Source organism: Haliotis rufescens, unplaced genomic scaffold (assembly GCF_023055435.1).
Source record: "Haliotis rufescens isolate VD_foot unplaced genomic scaffold, xgHalRufe1.0.p SCAF_3, whole genome shotgun sequence".
In the NCBI taxonomy this organism is placed as follows: Eukaryota; Metazoa; Mollusca; class Gastropoda; order Lepetellida; family Haliotidae; genus Haliotis; species Haliotis rufescens.
Genome location: NW_025964001.1, coordinates 39,695,989 through 39,716,188, shown reverse-complemented (window position 1 = coordinate 39,716,188; position 20,200 = coordinate 39,695,989). Strand labels below are relative to the sequence as shown.

Sequence of the window (20,200 nt, the reverse complement as noted above, 5' to 3'; positions counted from 1 at the left end):
GTGGCTGCTGATGCGGGGAGGGATGGGGTGAATGGGCTGTTATTGTAGTCGATGTATAAGGTTAGCACTCATAAGTCCTGCGATGTGTGTCGGTGGTCATTAGGTCAAGGGTACTATGTTTACATCTCCTCTGACCATTATTGTTAACGGCCTCTTGACCCATATCAGCGGTCACGGCCTACACTGACCACTCTTGGGTCAAACAAGGACAGCGTTTAAATCGTAAATCCTTTAATTGAAGCTCGGGACTCCGTTTTCTTTGCCGTGGCTTTATTCGATATCTCTGTTTATGTTGTCCTGTTATTCAATATATATTTTTAAATGTCGAAGGCTGGTTCCAGAATATTAAAGCTCTTGAGGCAGAACTCAGGAACAGCACCTAAAGCCTTTTATCCACACTGCCTCCAATTATTTCATCGAAGCTTTACAGGGCGTCATATTATTTACAGGGCGTCATATAGTTGGAATATTCCTAAGTGCGGTGTTAGACAACAAGCGGTCACCGTCACTTTTTCTTTCTTCACAGACTTTTTAAAATTTTATTTTTATACATTTCATTAATTTAATAGGGTTTTTCGTTGTTGTTGTTCTTTTCCTATCTTTGTTGTTGTTGCTGTTGTTTTTCTTTTCTTTTATCTTTGCTGTTGTTGTTTTTCTTTTCTTATCTTTGTTGTTTTGTTTTTGTTTTCTTATCTTTGTTGTGCTGGTTTTTTTGGGGGGTGCTGATAACACAAATTTGTATAATTATGTGCATCTACATTTTATTTGCAGTATGCTCTAAGTTGATATTTGATACGTACAGCGTAAATGACTATGTATATAATGATATACATTCTATTTTGTTAATTGTACCTGCCTCACGAGAAGGTTTTGTACGATGCATATTCTGAATATTGACTCTCTAATTCTTTGGGCTTTCATCTCGCACAGCTGTGGATCATACATATATTTCACATCTATGATTGCTCCAGTGATCATGCAAGGACAGAAATATTCACACGCCACTGAATCAAGTCTCCCAAATAAATGAGCGAGTGATTTAATTCAACTTAACGCTGTTTTGAACAATATGTCAGTTTTAACAGGGCGTATCAGCTCAATTGATGCGGGAGGACAGTCGGCCATGATACCCAAGAGTGGTCGAGACTAACATTTAGTCAATGAAATATTTTATTATAATATACTAATTCCTCTAAACGTGTAAACAATTTCTTGCTCATGCTGAATAGATATGATACGAGGAGCTGTTTTTATATAAATCTAGATTGGTTTTGTTTTCATAAAATACATATATTTATTCCACATTCGTTGTGCAGGACTAGATTATGGTTCTGACAAAAGTTATACATAACTAGGGCGAATATAGGATTCGAACCCACGATATGTTTCTAACACACTTAAAGGACGCTTCACGGCGTATTGCGGTGCCTTGGACAACTAACCACGCGTGGCTCTTCTGATAGACGGTTTACGGTATCTTTGATGATAAAAACCGGACATAATGACCCTCGACCCTTCGCTTCTACACACGCGTGTGAAGAACACAGTTAATCTGCAAACATTACCTACTCGTGTGAAACGCCGGAGCACAAAGGGTCGTTTTGCTGTATCAACTGGCACAACTGGCACTCGGTTGTCCGGGTTCCATGTTTGTCCTGTCAGGTCAGCGGAGTGTGGTCATTTTTCTGAAGAAATATCATCAATAAATCGCTTTGTGTGAACTTAACCTAGATCAAACGTTGCTTTGTGCGAAAACGCACTGTCAGTAAACATGGTGGACAAATATATTTCATTGAAAGCTGCGGATTAATTGTTTAATAAGGACGTGATTTAATAGAAACAAACGTGTTTATGGCGAGTATAGAACCCGGTGTAAAAAGTGTTTCCTTCAAGGATAAATACACAAAGGTCAATTGTTTGATAACTGTTTGCTTGAGAAACAAATATATTGATTGTTAGTATTCTGTAGCACATTAGACCAAATCAGTTATCAGCGAAGGACTCCGCCGTCTACCTGTCCCTTGATCACCGGGGTGGAGGTGTGCGTGCGTGCGTGCGTGCGTGTTGGGTGTGTGTTGTGTGTGTGTGTGTGTGGGGGGGGGGGGGGGGGGGGGGGGAGGGTCCACGCATTGCTCAATACGCATTGGGGGGTGATTAGGGCAATCATTCTCCTTCAAGTCCTGATAGTATTGGGCCAGCTAACCTTAGGAAACGTTGTTTAGTGGAAGATGACGTTATTAGTCGAAGTAGTTGATGCAAGTCATGTGATTAGGGAAGTAGTTGACACGAGGTTATTAGACTAAATCATTTATGTCTTTTCAGAACAATTTTAACTTCTATTTCAGAAAAAAAATGCATTTGTTAAATCGATTGATTAAGACTTGTACTTTTTCATAGTGTCTCGCATAGGATTCCTGGGAGGAATTCATCAGTAAATTATGCGGCGTAAAACAAGAAATAAAAAAGCATTGGCATTGTTCATTTCGGCTAATCGATAATTATGCGAAATAAGCAAAGTACCTATGGGGTGTTCAGATTGATTTCTCAGAGGTCTACATGAGCGGGCTACATGAAAAATAACTGCATGCTTATTATAATGTTAGGTGATATAACCTATGATGTCACCCTAGGGACCGGTGAAGAACGAATTTATCTCACCTCAGGTATGTCTTCTACATGCATGCTTTGGAAAGAATCTGTAAGAATACCAGTTAAGCATTTATCCACTTCGTTCATTAGCAAACGAGCTATTTCATTTGGAAAAGATCGTAAATATCCGGAGAATAACGTTTTAACATCATTAATTAGATATGCAAAATTGCGGTTGGTATGTTGCAAATGTAATACCAACAGTTCGGCAATTTGAGCGGGGAGCGTAAGAAATGTACTTTGAATGTTAGCGGAGTACGTTGAAAATAATAGAATGGGTTTTAGCCAATGAGAATCCAACATTAATGTGTAAGGTAAGATAATGTCATTTGTAAACACCTTCTCCAATAGAACCGCTGGACCAATGGACGTGGAACTTAATTAGCACTCGTGTATAACATTAAATTGTGTTCAAAATGAATGCTTCATTTCTAGTTTGTACAGCGAATGTTATTGTACATCAGGTTTCAAAAATCACTTCTCAAAATCAACAATTCCATTTTTGATTAAATCAAACTTCTCACGAAAAGCTGAAATGCCGTAAGGTACATGTAGGTTTTTACGTTCACTCGAGGCCTCAAGGTCGGACTTCGATTGTATCCGCGCAGCAGTTCAAAGTTTTCTTCTTTTCGCTAAAACCCTGCTGGAGTAACAAAACTTAGAACTCGACAGGGATGTTTACATAAAACATTCAGCGCCTGACAATGGACCAGTATGAAGTCGGTAAATATTTAGTGTTGAAGCGTCGTATAATACAGAAGCGAGTGCCACTTGAACTGAAGGTGTTAGGTATTTTACTGCCTCTTTCCTAGTTGTGTGACGACCAGATGACGAAATGCTATTATTTCCAGGCAAAAACTCAATATGGATCCCTTATCACAACCTGCATGAATCAGAAGATCAGTCACTTGGTCTGAAGGACCACACATGACTATCAAAAGGTTTTGTCTATAGTCTAGGTATATTTTGATTTCCTGAAACAGAAGTATTTTGTCCATACACTCCTTATGAAAGTGCCAAGTCAGGTGAGCTAAAAGCCATATTTTGTAATTTAATCCCAATATTGAATAGAATGCCTACTATCGTATCTAGGATCTTGCACATTTAATATTTACAAGTGAATTCATTTCACTGGTGTAATATCTTAAGAACAAAATTACAAAAAAAATTTAATAGTGTTCCCGAGTTGAAACCCTTCAGTTGAAAAATATGAAGGGCTTGCTTTAACAAGGCGATATTGTTAATGCAGATTTATGACTAACAATGGTTCAGAGGAGTCATTTTCATTGGTCATTGAGGGTTTTATGCAATGCACAAATGTGCATACAGTACACACAAATGTTGAGATTGGATGCAGAAAAAGAATATAAAAAGATGCTCAATAATATTCATATCAGCTACAGCCCATCAAAGAGCAGTTGTAGGTGTCTGTTATTTCATCCTTCAATCATGACTACTGTCCACATGATCCTTGATTCAATCCAGGCTCTAAAGTAATTACCGGGTATCAAAACATACAATACACTACACCATTTCATTACTTTACAGGACCATCACACTAACTGCAAGGACCCTTAAAATTAATTATTGGGCGTCCACTGGACCACTAATTTTGTAAGTCAAGGTAAAACCCTGGTCATTTATTAAAAGCTCAAGAGTAAGAGAAATTCAGTGTTAGTTATAAAGAGATTAAGAAGGTGACATCACTTCCAAGGGGATGCTCTGAGGGGGAATAGGTCTTGATAAAAGAGGAGTCTGTAGGATCAGACATCTCCCTTCTTCCTGGATATATTAAAGCTTCATTAAGTGAAATGGGGTTGTACGTCCAAAAGTATTGTACTTATATAGCGACATGCATGCACGTGTGTGTGTGTGTGTGTGTGTGTGGCTGCTTGTACTACTACGGACTAATGCCAATTTGATAGTGCTAGCTCACTGAAATACCGTGTCACAGTTTAACATGAATACCCAACTCTGACACAGTATACTGACTCCGAGCCGACCAGTCCTTGTTTTAGCCTCTTAATTCCAAGCACCAGGCAGCGTAACAAGTACCATCTTTTAAAGTCTGTTGGTATGACACGAACAGGGATCAAACCCTCGACCTTACTGTCTCCGAGCAGACACTCTTCCATTAGACCACACAGGCAGTCTCCCATTAAGTGAGTGAATGAGTGACGTGAAACCCGTGAAGATCCGGGGTAGAATAGGTCTTCAGCAACCAATGCTTGGCGTGAAAGGTGACTATGCTTATCGTAAGAGGCGACTATCGGGATCGGGTGGTCGGGCTTGCTGCCTTGGTTGATGCATGTCATCGTATCCCAATTGCGTGGATCGATGCTCATGATGTCAATCACTGGATTGTTTGGTCCAGACTCAATTACTTACAGACCAACGTCATATAGCTGGAATATTGCTTAGTGTGGCGTTAAACAACAAACAAACATTTTGACGTGGGAGGTATGCCGGAAGTGATACAGGTCATTCACCTCTTTGGTGAAACCCATAAGCACGAGTATGATGCTGACAAATCTAGAAATATGATCAGCACAAACCAGGTTTTCAAACTCTTGATCACAGCTTTCTGGCATGTCCAAGGGATGCAACTATGCACAGCCATAGAACCTCAAAAGAACATATTTAAAGACAAACTCGCAGAATGTTAAGCAAGACAGTTTATTATCATCAGACAAGACCACAGCAGTAGTTGTGAGAGTGGTGCACACTTGTTCAATCATAGACACACACAGACTCTCTACACATTCAGCAGCAGGGTGTGTGACATGGATGTGTTCAGAGCCTGCAGACACTTATCAGGGAGGTAGAGATAACATGGTGGTCACGGAATGCTACCACTCCACCAATACCTGTGACTACTGCACACTGCTGGAGATGAAGTATGACAATTCAGGTATAATTAATGCTACTGTCTACATATTCTCACCACACTAAATAAAATATGAACTGCCATTTCATGGTCTATTAATCAGGAAAAAAGTTCACCTCCAACAAAGATTAGCATATGATTTTGAATACATACTACTCATTATTTGTCAAGGACCAAACCTTTGAATAAAGACTTTTGATCCTAAGCAAATGTTGAGTAGTGTATAACAAGTATTTTTCATTTCAAAATGTTCTACTCTGATACTGACGTTAATGAAACAGTTGAGACAGTTTTAACCAAGAATAGACCAAAGCACAACAAAGCTCAGATAAGTCATTTTCAGTTCATGGCATAATTATACATAGTTTCATGACACAATACTCAGCAAACCAGAATTCACCTGACATGAAAGCCTCAAGCAAACTACTAAAATAACCATGCAAAACTGCATTTACAAAAGGTAAAAAAACCCAATGTTTCTCTTCATTTCAAAAGACCAAGCTTAATGTAAGCAGGGGCGGTCGGGTAGCCTAGTGGTTAAAGCGTTCGCTCGTCACGCTGAAGACCCAGGTTCAATTCCCGACATGGGTACAATGTGTGAAGCCCATTTCTGGTGTCCCCCGCCATGATATTGCTGGAATATTGCTAAAAGCGGCGTAAAACCATACTCACTCACTAATGTAAGCAGCATGCCAGTTCCGACACATTCATCAACACACTTGGCCCCCTGTTCCAGAAAGCACTCAATAGGGATGTTTAATAACATAAGGACATTGTTCTCAACAAACTTGCTTCAAACACAGCATTACAAACATCAGTATATAATACCCAAAAGAAGTTATCAGTAAGATAAGTTTGTTGGAGGATCACGAGGGGTACATGGGATTTATGCATCCCTCGTTAGTTCCGGCTTGTATAAAACCTAACACGGGATGCATAAAACGTACCCCTCGTGATCCTGCTACAACTTATAAGATAATGGCTGATACAGCCAGGATTTAAACAATTTATGGCAACACTTCAGCTGATTTAAATATTCACAAACAGTGACAAAGAATTGTCTGTCCTTGTTGCATCATCTTTCTGCTGTGAGAGCAATATAACACTAGGGTGAAGGTTTGCATTTAACAGTCATCCCAACAATATAATTTGAACTTTCATGATAACAAATACATGAATACAGTAAGCTGATTGCTGAGTCATCCTAGCATCAAACTAAACAACCTGTGCATCAGGTCATAGATGCTGCTGATGCTGCTGATGGTTCAGATGATCTCTTTCTCCAGCAGTTTAGTGTTTTTTGCATATGCTGTGTATGTGCCAACCGTGCATATTTAATTATCTATGCATATATATATATCACAAGATAAAATGCATGGGCTTTCATCTCCAACTGGACTTTCATTTCCAAATCTTTCTGCCATTTTTTTAGGGAAGCCTGTGGCCTGGGCTGCCATGATAGCCATCAGTGAGGTTCGGTGTCATGACAAACACGTGTCAGTTTCAGGGTCAGTTGTATGACAGCCGTAAGTCTATATTAACCTACCAGGGTAATGACTCACATCACTGCAAACACTTTGTGAAACAAGAGCTCTGTGAATGATGAACAATAAATATGAAATCTTCTAAGGTAGACAATTCACAAATGGTAGAAGATGTTTGCTCACCTCTAAACAATAACGGTATAACATTTACATCACTGCAGTTCAATGGCACCATGAAATACACTGTTTCCTATACAGTTTGAGCAGGTTTCGGTACACTGCCATATTTTTCCCTTGCTAAACAGGCTTGTGTACAACCAGAATCTCAGAGGATGACAAGGAAGCACTAGGTTTCTGACCAGTCTCAGAGGAACTCACACTGGTAAGTTCATACTCATTCTCAGATGAAAAACCATATGGATGGGACGAAATTTGGAGAAAAAAAATTATAAGATGGTCCCAAGATGAAAGAACAGCTGATTTACAGCAAAATTGACATAAAATAAAAAAGGTATGATTGACATAAAACATATTCCATTTGGTATCTGTCAATCACATTTTCATCATATGATATATACCATATCAAACCATAAATATTTATTGGTTTATTGAATGACTCAAAACTGATATCGGACGCAAAGTTACATCCCTAAAAAAAACAAAATCCCCCTCCCCTAATAAACATAATGCCATGCAATTTATTTTTAGAAATACAATTATAAAAACTGCACTTCACTAAACAAAATAACCCTATTTCCGTCAGAGGTTAAATGCAGCCTCTCTTGACTTGTAGAATATTGACAACACAGCTCTTTCTGCACACAAAGCCAATTATTTGGATTAGCAAGCTAATACGTTCAGGAAAGCCGTGGAGAACCACTGGTATTATTCAGGTAATATAAATATATACACCTTACCATACAGCCAGTGTCAGCAGGGCAACACCACTTGCACCTGGTGTGTGTGTTCCCCACACAGTGCTTGCCCGTGTACAAACAATGGACACAACTGAAATAAGTTGGGCTGTATGTATATGCCTGCTGTCATTGGATTTAGACCTCAAAACATCACAATGTGCCCATTCTGCAGTTGTGAATATTGTCACTGCTCGTTGTGCGTAAACTGTTGTTTCCCCCGAGCTTCTTTATTCAGTAGGAAACCAATCCACGAGCAGGGGACATTGACCTTGACCTCGACCTTGACCTTGACCTTGATATTGAGCGTGATCTGGATCGAGTCAGTGACCTAGAAAAAGGGAATGTGTTTCATTCCTAAAACTTAAGCCTGCACAAATAAAACTTCATCGTTTGAACATCAAAATTGCCAATTACTTATGTTAGCTCAAAATAGTATTAAGTTCCAGGCAAAATGGCTAGTTCTAAATATTGTCCAGTGCCCATTTGTCCTGCTTGAAGAAATATCATTATACTCATATTGCATAGCTGCCAAGTTTCCCAAATTACAATTAGTATTTCTGGTCACGAGACCAAAGCCCAACGATATGACTCATTCACAGGACAATACAGCCATGTGATTTTGAAAATCAGTTTATCAATTTATAGTTTTGTTTCCATTTTGACTACAGCAACTTCCGACAATATGGGAGGTGTGTCTCTATTGGACAGATTATAAACAGACTTCACACCATTATAGTCATAAAGAAGATGTGTTCACGTTCATAGCTGACAGTGTAAGCTAAATAATGACCCTCTATTACTGCTGTCTATGAATTTTTAGTCCTTTGATTTCCCCCTATATTAGCACATAATATATATGCATAAAGGAAATCTTATTTTGTATTCAGTAGCAAATTTGTAACAAATACGAAAAATTTGGGACAGTTGGCAGCTATGATAATACCAAATATCATTTTTGACAATTATGAACATTGTATTGAATTGCTTGGTTGATGCCAACAATACCCTAACATAACCAGAACCTAGCTTACCTATCTCTCCTTGAACGCCGTGGCGATCTGCTAGGACTTCGGCTGCTGTCGCTGTCACTGTTGTATGTGGCGTTCCGTTCCCTCTCCTCCATCTCTTTGTGTCTCTTCTCTCGTTCACGGCGCCGCATCTCCATCGCACGAGAACGCAGGTCTTCTTCCCTGTCCTGAAAACAAACACATAAAGTTAATAAACTACACGCACCAAGTCACACTGACATTTGTGTCACACTGACATTTGAAAGCACCAACCTGCAACCACTAATTCTTCATTTACCATTCAATTTCACTAGCTCCAGGGAAGGTAACAACAAGTACCATCTTTTAACATCTTTTGGTATTGACATGGCAGGGGATTAAACCATCAACCTTCCGCTCTCCAGACTCTATCCAAATCCTATCTAGATGTTAGGTAGGACTATCTAGATGTTAGGTAGGACTTTCTAGTTGTCATCTATATACACAACCTTCCAACTCACCATTCTTTCTTGTTCCACTTTAGATATCCGCATCGTCTCAGCCTTTTTGTCTGCCTTGTCTGTAAGAAAGATTGACCATAAGCACAATAAGCTTTGAATCACAAAGAATTACAGATCTGTGACATCAAATATAAACTTGTGACACCATGGACAATGGATGACAGCATCTTAAATCAACTCATCAATGCCCTGATATGACCCTGGTTGCAAAAAGTTGCTTCAATTAACACCACTTAATGGACATCAAGTGCCACCTTCAGTGCTTGTTGGCCTTTGGAATAAGTGCAACCTTCACAGCTTGTTGAGCTACGATATAAGTGCTGCCTACAATGTTTGCTGAGCTACAATATAAGTGCTGCCTACACTGCTTGTTAAGTTACGATAAAAGTGCTGCCTACACTGTTTGTTGAGATACAATATAAGTGCCGCCGAGACTGCTTGTTCAGCTACAACATAAGTGCTGCCTACACTGCTTGTTCAGTTACAACATAAGTGCTGCCTACACTGCTTGTTCAGCTACAACATAAGTGCTGCCTACACTGCTTGTTTAGCTACGATATAAGTACTGCCTCCACTGCTTGTTCAGCTACAATATAAGTGCTGCCTACACTGCTTGTTGACCTATAAGTGCTGCCTACACAATATAAGTGCTGCCTACACTGCTTGTTGGGCTACAACATAAGTGCTGCCTACACTGCTTGTTTAGCTATGATATAAGTGCTGCCTTCACAAAATAAGTGCTGCCTACACTGCTTGTTTAGCTACGATATAAGTGCTGCCTACATTGCTTGTTGAGCTACAATATAAGTGCTGCCTACATTGCTTGTTCAGCTATGATATCTGCTGTCTATACAACATGAGTGCTGCCTACACAATATAAGTGTTGCCTACACTGCTTGTTGATCTACAATATAAGTGCTGCCTACATTGCTTGTTCAGCTATGATATCAGTGCTGCCTACATTGCTTGTTCAGCTATGATATAAGTGTTGCCTACACTGCTTGTTGATCTACAATATAAGTGCTGCCTACATTGCTTGTTCAGCTATGATATCAGTGCTGCCTACATTGCTTGTTCAGCTATGACATAAGTGTTGCCTACACTGCTTGTTGATCTACAGTATAAGTGCTGCCTACATTGCTTGTTCAGCTATGATATAAGTGCTGCCTACATTGCTTGTTCAGCTATGATATAAGTGCTGCCTACATTGCTTGTTGAGCTGAGCTTGCATCTTGCGTTTGAGTCGCTCCTGAGGGGTCAGCTTCATCTGAAAAATCCACTCTTAGATTATACACAGGCAGGGCTCACATGCACTCGCACATAATACATAGGTGGGGCCAACATCCACTCCTACATAATACATAGGTTGGGCCCATATCCACTCCTACATAATACACAGGCAGGGCCCATATCCAGGCCCACATCCACAATACATGACACATAATACACAGGCAGGGCCCAAATCAAGGCCCACATCCACTCCCACATAATACAAAGGTGGGGCCCACATCCACTCCCACATAATACAAAGGTGAGGCCCACATCCACTCCCACATAATACAAAGGTGGGGCCCACATCCACTCCCACATAAAAAAGAAATATTGCACACAGTTACGGAGACCAGCAGAAAATAAAACTCCCAGAAGAACACCTTCATTGGCATGTACTGGTATTAAAATGGCTCATTATAAGTTCAATGCTGCATTCACAATAAATGAGTTAACTTAAAACATGGATGGGTTACTGATCAACAACAACATTTGTAATAAACTGTAACAAGATAAATCTATTCAAAATGTATCAAAGTTCATCTTATACAAATATGACACTACATAAAAAAAACTTCAAAATCGTCTTTAACAAACACATTTTTTGTCAAGAACAAGGACAACAAAACAAAAGACATAAACCAGCCTATTCTCAATTCAAGTGTAGGAATCAACAGTTTGTTACAATACGTCGTCCATGACACAACAGTCTCTAGATACAGCATGCTGGTCTGGCCCCAGGGCTGACAGTGCACTGTGTTCTAGTGCAGGCCTTAACATAGAAACTGAAGGTGGGGCACTGGAGTCACGACAACTGTGTGAGTGGGAGGAAAGGAGCTAACTGCTTGCAAGGGGCACAAAGACTCAGTTGAAAGTCAAATGGTTCTTACTGACTTGGTTAAAAACAGCACTCTTAGAGAAAACGATCGGCTGGGTCGGTCTGCAAAGTAAAAGAAAGGATTATGAGACAAAACTTAAATTCAGTCAGTCAGTCAGTCAGTCAGTCAGTCAGTCAGTCACACGTGAAACACACTAGATAAACCTAGAAACATAATCGAGGTGAACCAGGATTTGAACCCATGATCATGGGTTTATATCGTGCCCAAGGGATGCAACTCTGCACAGGGAATTGTGGCACCTTAGAAGACTAGGCTCCCTGTGCCCCCTCAAATAAAGCCCTGTAGCTCAGTTGCTTCAACAAGCGAGCAGATGAGATCATTCAAAGAATCACATATACAAAATATTCTACTCTAGAATTATATTTCATGTCTGAGATCAATTTTTTAAATAATATGCAGATGACATTCTTGACTAGTAACAGATGGGACAAAAATAATGCGAAATCATTGGTCATTCACTTAACTGGAACGTAAGTGATTCATTTTGTTGACATGGATTGTCCACAGGGGTCCGGAAAATTTAAAATCCCAATCGGACATTTGCAGTTAGGCCACTCCCCCCTTCAAATAGCGTATTTTAGTACGACTTTTCACACACATTACAAGTTTACGTGTTCATAATATGATGAATTATGAATTGTTTCAATTTAAATTGTTTACTTCACAGGACAATTAATAACAAATAATATCATTTTAGATTTACATGGAAAACATACGTTTGTTTCTGTTATAATAACGATCTGTTAACGTAGTGAACGGTCTAATTAATATTCATGAGTCTGCTCAAGTGTACGCGTTGTAACATTTGGATCGAGACTATTATCCCATATTTGGTTATCAGGTGACCTCACGGGAAAAGTTTTTTTTAAACTAAAGATTTTTTTAAAAACAAGACAGATAATTTAATCACAAATACTAAAATATCGTTGATAGCAATAGTTATTTGAATACTTTTTTCATCTGTACTTGATTATTGACCATAAAAAAATTGGATATCGATCGTCCGAGAAAGCAAAATTGCGGTCAATCAAGATTCAATATACGACTAGCTACTGAAAACAATAAAATCTGCAAATCCTCATTGTATGTCAACCAAGTGAAAGTCGTTAGCCACGACTTACAAAATGATCGTCCAGACTTTGAGGGTTTGGCAGATCCGCTCGACTGATCTGCATCGGTCGACTGGCTGTCGTCACGCTTTCGCTTCTTGTCTGAGGTTACATATCGTAGCATTGTGAGGATAATGAGGTACATCGATGATGCAAGGTATTAATGTACAGTTGTAAACACCTTTCTCTCAAATTAACAAGATGTTCTCAGTAATTAATCCTCGATTAATCAGTGTCAACTCAGTTTATTGCCTATTACAGTGATTGACCGATTGGACTATCGTGTAGGTACGATGTATTTACAGCAATCAAAACAAACAAAGCTTGTCAGTGTAGTTAATCTTCATTGTGTTGCAACTGCAGACAGAAACTGCTCAGTCCTAAATGTTGATCATGGCCGGTCAAAATTTAAGAATGTCCGGACAATACTTTTTAAAATGTCCGGCAAGCAATATTTTAAAACGGACATTTGAGATTCCCAATCGGACATGTCCGGCGCATATGACGGTTTCCGGACCCCTGATTGTCCATATATTAGAAGTGTGTCTTTCATGATATTCCTCATACCTGTTATGGCCATAGCTGGTGCTGCTTCTCTTGTCATTGTCATCTTCATCGTCAGATTTACTCTCATTTGATGACAGACTCTTGCGGCGGTATCTTTTCACAGGCTGCGTCACTGGGACAACTCTGGCAGGAGACCTTGACCTTGACCTTGACCGTGAACGTGATTTGGACCTGAAATGAACAATTTGTCACAATCTGTGTTCATGTTAAATGATCCTGTCACAATCTGTGTTCATATTAAATGATCCGTCACAATCTGTGTTCATCTTAAATGACCCTGTCACAATCTGTGTTCATATTAAATGATCCGTCACAATCTGTGTTCATCTTAAATGATCCTGTCACAATCTGTGTTCATCTTAAATGATCCTGTCACAATCTGTGTTCATCTTAAATGATCCTGTCACAATCTGTGTTCATCTTAAATGATCCTGTCACAATATGTGTTCATCTTAAATGATCCTGTCACAATCTGTGTTCATCTTAAATGATCTTGTCACAATCTGTGTTCATCTTAAATGATCCTGTCACAATCTGTGTTCATCTTAAATGATCCTGTCACAATATGTGTTCATCATAAATGATCCTGTCACAATCTGTGTTCATCTTAAATGATCCTGTCACAATCTGTGTTCATCATAAATGATCCTGTCACAATCTGTGTTCATCTTAAATGATCCTGTCACAATCTGTGTTCATCTTAAATGATCCTGTCACAGCCTGTGTTCATCTTAAATGATCCTGTCACAATCTGTATTCATCTTAAATGATCCTGTCACAATCTGTGTTCATCTTAAATGATCTTGTCACAATCTGTGTTCATCTTAAATGATCCTGTCACAATCTGTGTTCATCTTAAATGATCCTGTCACAATATGTGTTCATCATAAATGATCCTGTCACAATCCTGTCACAATCCTGTCACAATCTGTGTTCATCATAAATGATCCTGTCACAATCTGTGTTCATCTTAAATGATCCTGTCACAATCTGTGTTCATCTTAAATGATCCTGTCACAGCCTGTGTTCATCTTAAATGATCCTGTCACAATCTGTATTCATCTTAAATGATCCTGTCACAATCTGTGTTCATCTTAAATGATCCTGTCAAAATCTTCTGATGCATTGAAAATTAATTTTGAATGTTAAAGTTCATGAAGGTTTCATCTACATTTAAAAATCTAAAAAAATCGAGTCGGGACCAGACAATCCAGTCATCAATATGTGAGCAACGATCAACACCTTTGGTGCACGAAGACACTCAATCAATGAAGTTGCCAAACCTGACTACCTGATCCATTTTGACAATCAGCATGGGTTGCTGGAAGCCTGCTCAAACCAGGGATTCCCACAGGGTCAAATGAAGAAGCAAAATGAGTGAGTGAGTATGGTTTTACGCCGCTTTTAGCAATATTCCAGCAATATCACAGGGGGGGAATCGAACCCGGGCCTTCGGCATGACGAGCGAACACTTTAACCACTAGGCTACCCAACCGCCCCAGAAGCAAAAAGAAAGGATTGATGTAATTTTGAGCAATACTTGAGCAGCCTATTGTGTGAAAAGATAAAAAAAGTCATTCCTGATAGGAACCATCTCTGTCAGCCATTTTACTCCACTCCTTGTTTAAGCATGGCTCACTGGAGACTATTTCCCCTCGAAAATCCCCAGGTGGGACAAATCAGGAACATACAAAGAAATAAACCACACCTTGACCTGCTCTTTGACTTGGATCTGGAACGGGATCTTGAGCTAGAGCTTGACAGAGAACTTGACCGAGAACTCCGAGATCTTGCTGAAGACTTTGAAGTTGACCTAGATCGCCTTCTTGGTGACCTTGACCTTGACCTAGACCTAGATCTCGGTCTGTACCTTTCTCCATATCTCCTTCTATCCATGTATCGTCTGGGTGATGAACGAGGGTAGGATTTACGGTCTCTTGACAATGGTCGTCTTTCTCTTGAATACCTCCGTGACCTTGAGTATGAAGGTGACCTTGAAGGAGTGCGTCGCCTTCTATTGTTACGATTCCATGACCTTGATCTTGACCTTGACCGCGATCTTGATCGGGTACGTGATCGATGTTTTCTTGAGGAAGATTTCTTTGAGCTGAAAACATGCATCATATCATCTCAATAATTAGAGCACAGTAATATCTCAAAACTAAACCCCACGAAGTTTTTGATACCAGAATCACATTCAGAATTAAACATGTAAAACATGTACTTCTGAAATCACAAATGACAGCTAAAAATATCAAATAAGAAAATTCACTTCTTCAGTCACTAAAAAGATTTTAAATTTTCATGCTGGTCATTCTCCTTGATCTGAAAGAGGAAAATCTGCACACTGGCAGACATATAATATCATCAGCACAGCCGGTCTAGACTCAGCATTCCAGTTCCCCTAATCCTCATACAAAAGGAAAACATCATTTTCATGCTGTGTATGAGAAAAATCTCTTTTGATACAATGCTCCTGAACAGTTCTGGGTACCTTTCTCCAGTCTCTGACCTGGGTCTTCAAGTTATTGGAATCAATAACCTACTACGAGGGACAACTAACAATGTCTTCATTGTACCCATAGTGGTACAGTCTTAATGGCAAAGTGTAAACCAGAGGCTACGACTGCCTGTAACGTTTTGTTGTTCCGCACCCCCCACTGTCTGAGCAATAAAGTGATGAACCGACCATGGTTGTCTCTTTGAATCAGATTTGTCACTATGAGTCCGAGATTGGTGCTGGTGATTAGTCGGCAGTGATGGTCCCACGACAATGTTCTTCCCCTCGTGGTCACTGTCGTCCCCGAAACATGTGATAAACATGACCTTCCCAACATTCTCAGGTGACCTTGACCTTGACTTTGAAGATGATGAGGACCTGAAATGGTATGATCAATGTTTATAAATCAAGTTAATTATACTATGTCCAGCAACACAAAACCTAGAGAAATAGATGATGAAGAATCTTGGGCCAGATGGAAAAAACAACGTGGTTAAAATGAAATAACAGTGACAGCAAGATTAATAAACAAATGAGAAATTTTGCAAACCACATTATCAACTTCCATCTGAACATGAGAGAACGAGTTAATGTTGGTTATGTAACAGGTATCTATTTCAATACGGCCTGTACAAAACAATTAGGGAAAACAGTGGTCGACAGCATGAGCAACGATCAAAAGGGTGCGAGTGCATACACACTTTGTAACCAGATAATCCTCATCAGTCAAATCTCATTACACGATGGAGCATTAGGGACTTCTGGCTCAGACGCTCACACACGTAATCTTTGTTTGTTTCTTTGTTGTTTAACGCCACACTCAGCGTTATTCTAGCCATAAGAGGTCAATAAATCATCCTGTCTGACTGACATCATGAGCATCAATCTTGGCAATTGGGAAACGAAACTTGCACCAACAAAGTCAGCGAGCCTGACCACCTGACTTGTCAGTCGCCTCTTACGACAAGCATAGTCGCCTCTTATGACAAGCATAGTTGCCTCTTACGACAAGAATAGTCGCCTCTTACGACAAGCATAGTCGCCTCTTACGACAAGCATAGTCGCCTCTTACAACAAGCATAGTCGCCTCTTACGACAAGCATAGTCGCCTCTTACAACAAGCATAGTCGCCTCTTACAACAAGCATAGTCCAATTCTAACCCTGATCTTCACAGGGGTGAAGTTTTTAAGGTTAGTAGTTTCCTTGTGCAGTACACCTACCTCCTGTATGGTTCATACTTGGGACTGTCTCTTGCAGCATAGCTAAAGTGAGGAAGCAGAAAAAGTGAATGAGTGAGTGAGTCACACCTGTAAATCAGTAAAGGTTTAGACAAATACTTTGAGAAAATTAACTTCTAGTCTGACCACAAATCTTTCGTTTTACATCATTTTAGTGCAGATAACAGCACCTCAACCAAGTTAACAGATGCTAGACAATGTGTTAAACTTAACTTATCTATGAGTGAGTGAGTTGGGTTTAACGCCACTTTTAACAGTATTCCAGTTATATCATGGCGTGTCAGCTTAAAATGGGAGGAAAGCCCGAAGTGGTGCACGTCTCAAGACGTTTACCACTTTGGTGAATCCAACGAGCACGGGTATGGTGTTGACAAACCTAGAAACATAATCAAGGCGAACTGGGATTCAAATCTACAATCATAGGTTTTTGTTGGGCCAAAGGGACGCAACTCTTTACAGTGAATTGCAGCGCCTAAGATGACTTGGAAACCCGTGCATCCTTTGGGTTGATATCAAAAGATATGAGGGTGAGATTCGATAACTCATCCAAAATCATCTGCCTTTTTTCAGCTTGAAATCAGTCCTGTCTTGTGTAAAATGTACAGCCAACCAGCTTCAGTAACAGAGAGATTAGTGAAGTGGTTTGATTGTGACACAACATAGGGTGAGTAAGTCATATCAGCATTATTTCAGCCACATAGCGACTCTGGTGTAATATTAACCAATGACGTCACAATGGTGATGGTCTGCAAAGTATTGTGATGAAATTTCATTTGAGCACTCTCACCAAAGCAATATCTTCTGTGGAAGCCAGTTTTGATGATAAATAGGTTACTCTCCATCCTATTGTTTATCACTGTCAATACAACAGTAAATACCTTCTTTCACAGGCATATTCAGACAATGAAAATAGCATCCAACCTTGGTGGGCTTACTCTCCTTCCCTGCAAACGCTTGTCTTTAAACGCTCGTCGTTCTCTTCGAGACTTTCGACCCTGAAGTTAAGAAACAGAGACTGAAATATCTTCTAGATTTGTGTTAGTTTGTTTGTTTGTTTGTTAACACCATACTCATCAATATTCCAGCCATATGATAGCAGTCAGTAAGTAATTGAGTCTAGACAAAACAATCAGCGTTTGACATCAAGAGCATAGATCTCCATAATACGATGATGGGATACAATAACACGTCAACCAAGTCAGCGAGCCTGACCACCTGATGCCGAAGTCTCCTCTTACAACAAGCATGGGTTGCTGAAGGCCAATCCTTACCCGCATCTTCAAAGGGTCATCTTCAACACACTAATCAGGGCAGCCTTGTTTCTTAGTAGGATCATCTGCTCTATAAGGTGTTAATATAGGCCATCAAGATCCGGGGCAGAATAGGTCTTCAGCAACCCATGCTTGCCCTAAAAGGTGACTAGGCTTGTGGTAAAAGGCGACTAATGGGATCGAGTGGTCAGGCTCGCTGACTTTGTTGATGCATGCCATCGTATATTAATTGCGTGGATCGATGCTCATGATGTCAATCACTGGACTGTCTGGTCCAGACTCGATTATTTACAGACCGCCGTCATATAGCTGGGATATTGCTGAGTGCGGCTTTTAACAACAAACAAACAAACATATTATAGTCACTTTAATGGAATTTGGGGGCTTTTTTTCAATCTCCAGATTCTCAGGTTACATTCACTGAAGAATCAAGTGCCTAAGCCAGCCCTCCCCACCCTATGGAGCACAGACGACTAACTCCGTCCCAGGATCCCTACAGGTAGAAGTACGTACAGCAAACTGGGCCTTCTCTTCTTCCAGCAGTTTAGCCTGTCTCAGTGCCTCCAGTTCTTCCTTGTCTTTCCTCAGCAATCTAAACACACCAGATGACACCAGCATCAAGTCACTGCAGATACATTCATGGCTTGTATACTAATGAGGGAGAAGGGATTTTACACCACTTTTGGCAATATTCCAGGAATAACATAGGTGGAGGACACAATGTGTTTCACAAATTGCAGAGAATCTTCTGCTTGGACAGCATATGGTGAGTCATGTTTAGGTGAGGTTTAACATCACATTTAAGAGTTTTTGCTCACAACGAAGACTTGACCTTCACAAAGTGAAGATACTCTTCTAGCACAGACATCAGAGCCCTATATAGCCTAATAAGCACTGAAACATACTGAGCTATCTCCTTGCCTTAAGCAGTGTCACTACCCTGACGTTCTCATTGACAGATTGAGGGGAACCTAGGATTATCACAGTTACAATGAACATAAACATTTGACACAATTTCCAGTGTTACCCAAATGCTTATTTGTAGCTCACAGTCATAGTGACCTCATGCACTATTGCTGTTTGCATATGTTTGATTAGTGTGTGAGTGAGTCATATCTAACAGAAATCCAGCTATCACGGCGTGTCAGCTTGATGTGGGTTGAAAGCAAGAAAATGCAAGTCTGAGGTGTTTACCACTTTAGTGAAACCTACAAACAGGTTATGTGCAGACAAACCTAGAAACTTAATTGGGGGAACAGGGATTCAAACCCATGATCATAGGTTTCTGGCGTGCCTAAGGGACACAACTCTGCACAGCGAATTGTGGAAGTGTTGATGCCAGGGCCACTCGTGACCCCTGAATTGTGTGTAAGCTTTGAACAGCATTCCAGTTTGTCCAGAAAAGTCAGAAGTGATGCAAGTTTACCACTTTTGTGAAACTCACGAGAATAGGTGACAATTTAAGAGTCATAATACAGGCAAATCTGAGATCCATACGATGAATCATAGAATGCTTGCTTACATAAGGGACGCAACTCTGCACGTTAAATTCACAGTGGCCTACCTGATGAAGTCGTCCTGCTTCATGCCGTACGCCTCGGCACACTGGTTGATGAGAACCATCTGCTCCACTGTCAGCTCATCCACATCCAGCGTCACGTCTGAAACAGCATCATTTGTCAGGAGTGAGTAAGTGAGTATGGTTTTATGCTGCTTTTAGCAATCTGCCAGCAATATAATTGTGGGGACACTAGAAAATGGGCATCACACATTGCACCCATGTGGGAAATCGAACCCGGGTCCTTAGCATGACGAGCGAACGCTTTACACACTGGGCTACAGCCCCTACTTGTCATATAGTACAGCAATCTTATTCAGATCAGATATTTTACTCGATACCAG

At 40.1% G+C, this 20,200-nt stretch overlaps 1 protein-coding gene across 3 annotated transcripts in view; it reads right to left on the bottom strand.

Annotated features, from left to right (window-relative positions):
- Nucleotides 1-5,309: 5,309 nt before the first annotated feature.
- The window catches only part of LOC124125337 (CLK4-associating serine/arginine rich protein-like), a 29,721-nt gene continuing 14,830 nt past the window's right edge, over nt 5,310-20,200 (bottom strand). For 2 of the 3 annotated variants that reach the window (XM_046488639.2, XM_046488638.2), the window contains exons 8-19: nt 19,863-19,959; nt 18,812-18,890; nt 17,949-18,022; nt 17,010-17,051; nt 15,978-16,166; nt 14,997-15,395; nt 13,289-13,459; nt 11,608-11,653; nt 10,651-10,711; nt 9,445-9,503; nt 8,969-9,132; nt 5,310-8,265 (exon numbers count right to left, since the gene is read on the bottom strand). In XM_046488639.2, the coding sequence (XP_046344595.1) occupies nt 8,169-8,265; nt 8,969-9,132; nt 9,445-9,503; nt 10,651-10,711; nt 11,608-11,653; nt 13,289-13,459; nt 14,997-15,395; nt 15,978-16,166; nt 17,010-17,051; nt 17,949-18,022; nt 18,812-18,890; nt 19,863-19,959 (1,478 nt within the window). In that variant the 3' untranslated portion in view covers nt 5,310-8,168. Of the gene's footprint in view, nt 8,266-8,968; nt 9,133-9,444; nt 9,504-10,650; nt 10,712-11,603; nt 11,654-13,288; nt 13,460-14,996; nt 15,396-15,977; nt 16,167-17,009; nt 17,052-17,948; nt 18,023-18,811; nt 18,891-19,862; nt 19,960-20,200 lie in introns of those variants that run through there. The other variant, XM_048402947.1, reaches the window with a different exon arrangement.